Source organism: Eurypyga helias, unplaced genomic scaffold, assembly GCF_000690775.1.
Source record: "Eurypyga helias isolate BGI_N326 unplaced genomic scaffold, ASM69077v1 scaffold45534, whole genome shotgun sequence".
Lineage (NCBI taxonomy): Eukaryota > Metazoa > Chordata > Aves > Eurypygiformes > Eurypygidae > Eurypyga > Eurypyga helias.
In genome coordinates this window covers 8808-13844 of record NW_010247762.1, presented here as the reverse complement: position 1 = coordinate 13844, position 5037 = coordinate 8808, and the positions used below count along the sequence as shown (strand labels likewise).

Sequence of the window (5037 nt, the reverse complement as noted above, 5' to 3'; positions counted from 1 at the left end):
CCACCTTTAAGGGAGGAGGTGGAGGGAAGAGATGGGAAGCAGAGAGAGGAGGGGAGAAAGACAGGGGGAACGTACCGAGAAAGAGAAACAAACAAAAGTGGGGTTAGTAGTGGTTACGGATTAGTGTGCGAAGCTCGCCTGGAAGGGCGCTGGTGAAAACCCCTGAGAGCATGGAGGGTCAGGCTGCCCCACAGAAAGCGCAGGGCCCCCCCAGAGTGAGGAGGGCTGAGCAGAGACGGATATGAGCCCAGCTGGCTGCAGGCTGGGGGTCTCCCTGCTGCCTCTGGGATGTGCTGGGCACCTCCTGCCCGGCGGCGGGGTTTCATCGGCACGGCGCAGGTCGCAGAGGCTCAGCCAGCCTGTGGTTATCCTGATCAGCCCCTCCTGCCCCTGGGAAAGGCAATCTGCCTCAGCTCCACCGCAGACACTTCGTCTGCCAGGCTGGATGTATGCAGCCATTTGGCCTGCAGAGGCCAGGAAGGAGAGTGGGGTTTGACCCATAGTGGTCAGCCCCGTCACCCCTTCCCTGGCCACATCTGCACGGTGCAGTACAGACCTTGGGAAGGAGCAGCAGGAGGCAAGGCAGCTGCTTCCCAGAGCAGGAGACAGTCAGCACCTGTAACTGCTGCCTCCTGTCCCAGGCACTGCAGCCAGGACTCCCTTTGGTGGACTGAGGGAGCCTGGGCACAGGGGTTGTGCATCGTGGGCCCTGGCAGGCACAGCTTGTCGTCCCAGAGCATCCCTCATAGAGGTAAGTGGTCTAGTAGGTGATGGGTTAGAGGTTTTTGGGGAATGAGGGCTGGGAGAAATGGAGGAGATACAGTGGTGGGGGCAGAGGGCATCTCCTGGCTGAAGTTATTAGGTCTGAGCAGTCACCAAGAGAAAGGCACAGCGGTGTTACGCAGCATTAGTTAGGGTACGGGTGAGGGAGAGGAGGGGGCAGAGGAGGAGGAGGAGAAATTGCCAGTTCCAACTCCCCAGAGGAAGATCCCCCATTCAGTGGACAACCTGGCCCACTCCGGTTGAATGGCTCATCTCTTCCCGCCCCGTGCCCTGCCATAACGGCACATGGACACCCATGGTCAGGGCGTTGGAACCGTCTGTGCTCAGTAACCTCCTCCAGCTTCACCCCGCCACCTCTTCCCTCTAATTCCCCCGTCAGTGAGGGGCACTAAGGTAGCAAGGATGGGGAGTTAGGGAACAGGGTGTTGTATTCTTCCTGAAAAGTAATGTCTCTGAGTCTCCGGAAAGCCAGAAAGGTGAGGAAGCCCTGTGAGGAGAGAGGTGCGTGGGGAGGAGAATCAGTATGGAAAAGCAAATCAGAGCATTTAATTGAAATAAAAATCCCAAGGAACTGGCGGAAAAGGACTTGCGCATGGAGACTGGCACTATCCTGTCACTTCAGACAAAAATCACTCAGGCTCGGTGCTTTCAGAGGAGGGAGAAAATTGTGGACGCTATTTATAGGGCACACCACGGTTTTTCCAGGGAACTAGGAATCAGGAACTGAGGAAAGGGCAGTCTTAAGAGGCTGCACCATCACCTTCCTCAGAGGCAACCCAGTGAGGTGGAGCTGCATTGGTGGGTGCAGAGGGAGAGCCCAGAGCCCATCAGCCTCTTCTGGTGACATTGCACGTGATGGGACAACGTAGGGAGGGAGAAGGGTGCAACCCCCGGCCTGGAGCTCCCGCCTCTGCTCAGCGTCTATGAGGTGAAAACGCTGTTCAACCCCTCTGACGCAGAGGGAGAGGGAGAATGGGGTGCTGGCTCCTCCGAGCTCATATCAGAGATTTGTCAAGGACACTCCTGACTGGGATACAGGACCGTCTTTCCCATCAGGCTTATTAGTGCTCTAGCACCTTCTTCCACAAAAGTTTGGGGTCCTTATTTCCTGAATTTACCTCCTAACTACCTCCCCTCCTGCTTTTCCTTCTCAGAAGCCATGTGAACGGGGATCTCAGAGGGAATCACTCTTAGCCAGTCACCTGCCATTCCTCACAAGCTAACACACCGCAGAGGACACTTCATCCAACACCACGGCTGCTTTACTCACCCAGGTAAAGATGGAGAAGAACGAGAACGTGATGGCTGCTCGGGCTGCATCCCCTCCCTCATTCAATGGGTTGTCCTCCTCTTTTGAAGCTTGCCACTGGTTGGTCAGAAAGCAGAAGCCAACGAACCACAGGAACGCCCAAAAGGCTGAGACGGACCACCACCAGCATGCCAGAGGGGAAGGGGGGGGAGATGAAGAAGGTATGTGTGAATAGAACATGAACACATCGCGTTTCCCTGGAAAACAACCCTACGAGACCCACCAGGGTGCTGCAAACTGGGCCAGCCTTTGACTGCGCAGCCTGTCCGAGCCCAGGCTCGCTGGCAGGCTCGCCTGCTGCAGAACTGTCGAGGTGACATTACGTGTCTGCAGAAAGTACCTCAGGAGAGCTTATTTGCTTGGGTTTGGATTGATGGCAGGACTTGCTTCTGGCCTTGGGAGGGAGCCTGAAGGGCTTCCAGTACAGGAGCCATCACCTGGGCTCTCTGAAACAGCCACTGCTTTTCAGCCCCGTCCTGCAAGGACAAGCGAGGAACAATTCCTTCCAAGGGAGCTGCAGAAGAGCGGGAAGCAGCCGGCCTGCAGTTGCACAGAGACCGGCCTTGGCTCAGGAACGCACAGGCTATGGGATTCACACTGAGGAAAGGTGTGGAGGGTCATTAACATGCTGCATGCCTGGGAAAGGGGTGAAGGCAGAAGAGAGCCCTGAGTCCAGCCTGGCAGCTGGTGGGGAGGAGTGGGACTCACCCTCTCTGCCAGGCGCAGCCAGATACCTGGCAGCGAGGGAAATGGGCATTCCTATGTGTCAGCAAAACGGGGCTCAGTCCTGTCCCTTCTCGTTAGCTGTACATGGCACTGCCAGTGCGTACACCAGGCTAACTGTGAACAAACTTGCAAGCCAGAAGTCCCAAACAAGCACCCAATCCTGCTCTTGCTCCACTCGTGGCCCCCTTGACAAGCTGTAAGAGGACCCTGACGTGGAGAAGTTTGCATGTATGGCCTGAGTAAGCCCAAGAGAGACTTGGGATCCCAGCACGAGAGCAAAGCACCTCCTCACGCTGCTGCTGACTGGCTTCACACCCCCCCCACTGCTCTGTCTGTCCCTTCAATACACGACTGGGGATGGAGAGACCTGACTGCGTTAGAACAAGCTGGATGAGGTCCTGCACAGCTATTCACGTCAGGCATGCCAGGTAACCTAGAGGACTGGATTAGTCAGCCTGCCTCAAGCTCAATGTTTTTTTTTATGTTAAAGGATATGGGGTTCAATCACCTGGAGCTGGAAAAGAAGGAAGTACCATCTCCAGAGGCATCAACACTTGGCCCTAGCCAAGCATGCAGGGGGGCGATATCTGCTGAGCCTAAAGGGCTCCCTAAGCGGCGCCCACAGAGAATAGCAGGGAGGCATCAGCCAGACTGGCTGAGACGGAGAGAAAGGGAAAGGAAAGCAGGGAGACAGAAGGCCTGAGAGAGTAAGGAGCCCAAAGACCTCCCTGCTAGCAGGGACCTGGCCTGCAGGGTGGCAGAAGCTCCCTCCCTCTCCCTTGCCGGCAGAGGAGACAGGCACTATGGCCAACCGGCCAGGAAGCTCACCCGAGACGCCGATGTCTGACAGCACTGCCTTCTTGCGGTCCTTGACGCTGCTGATCTGCGGGAAGTAGGCATCCAGAGCCAGGTAAAGAAGGCAGCTGAGGAAGGCGAGGACGCCCACGGTAATGCCATAGTTGCAGGCATTGCGATTACGGTTGAAAATGCAGTGCTCCTGGGTCTCGTCCAGGCGGTTCACGTACCCTTCGTTGACAATGGAGCCGAACACCACGATGGAGAACACCTGGCGGGGAGGGAGACAGGAGACACGTCAGGGCAAGCCCCATCTCTCTGGGCCAGCACAAAGGAAAGGAGCTGTGCAAAGGACAGACACCTCCACAGGCACCTCTCCGCTCTGCTGAGCTCCCATCGCGCTGCCTTGCCTGGGCTGTGGCCACGAGGAATTTACTGGGGAGATGGCCTCGTGTTATTTCGGAGGATTGACTTAAAACAGGACACTTCTAGGCTGAGCCTTTTTATCCATCTGATCTAAAGGCAGTCGCAGCCTGGAGTAAGGGTGGTTTCCCACAGACACACAGGGAGGCGACACGGAGGGTAAACTGGGATACGGTTTTGGTGCGGATGCCTGTGTACAAGGGCTCCAAGTAGTGGAAATCCTCTTAGTCTGCACTTACTCTCCCACCCACTCCTTTCCCTTCTAGGAATTCATTGTCTCCACCACGCATTTGTTCATTAATTTTATCTATCCAGCTACTATGCTCTTTTCCCCATCCACCCTCACACAATCCACAGCCCTGCTTGCTCTGCAGCTCTGTTCTGCTGGGCTCCCGCTCTCCCCGTCTCCCCACATGTCCCACACCTCTCTCCTCCAGTCTTCCATCATACCACCTATCCTTCTGCCCACTCACCCGTTCACCAACACTCCCCAGCCTTCCCCACGGATTTCACAGGCCGAACATCGCCCCTGGCAGGGCCACCGTGAGTCCTCCCTACCCGTCACCACCACTGCCTGTTATTTTAAATCAGGTAGAATTAAGGATGAGCCCAGGTAGAAACGCCATAATCCGCGGTTGTCGATCTAATCTTCGCTCACGGGCTTATCCTTCGCCGCCTGCCGCAAGGCCGTCCCTCTTTGACACAGCAGGTTCACCAAAGCAGGGAGCTATTTACAGCAGCCCCAGACCTGCATCTCGAATCAACGCCTCCCCCTCGCAACCACGGGACAAAGAGGGGAAGATTAAGGCAAAAAAGGGCTGGATGCCTGAGATCCACAGCACAGAGCTCTGACGTTCGACCTGTGGCATCAAGAACCAGAGGAAAATCCTTATCCACGGTCCCCAACAGCCCTTGAGCAGATACTCAGCACCGACCACGTCTGCCAACCTCTATCAAGTATCCACTGACACCCATACTATTTTTTCACCCCAAGGCTCATA

At 56.1% G+C, this 5037-nt stretch overlaps 1 protein-coding gene across 1 annotated transcript in view; it reads right to left on the bottom strand.

The window, feature by feature from the left end:
• Nucleotides 1–3884, bottom strand: part of LOC104509025 (synaptogyrin-1-like) — a gene marked incomplete at its 5' end in the record, with an annotated part of 4091 nt that extends 207 nt beyond the window's left edge. Inside the window, 3 exons of the mRNA XM_010150825.1 lie at nucleotides 1173–1270; nucleotides 2054–2199; nucleotides 3647–3884. Of these exons, the coding sequence (XP_010149127.1) occupies nucleotides 1173–1270; nucleotides 2054–2199; nucleotides 3647–3884 (482 nt within the window). The remainder of the gene's footprint in view (nucleotides 1–1172; nucleotides 1271–2053; nucleotides 2200–3646) is intronic.
• Nucleotides 3885–5037: the final 1153 nt, after the last annotated feature.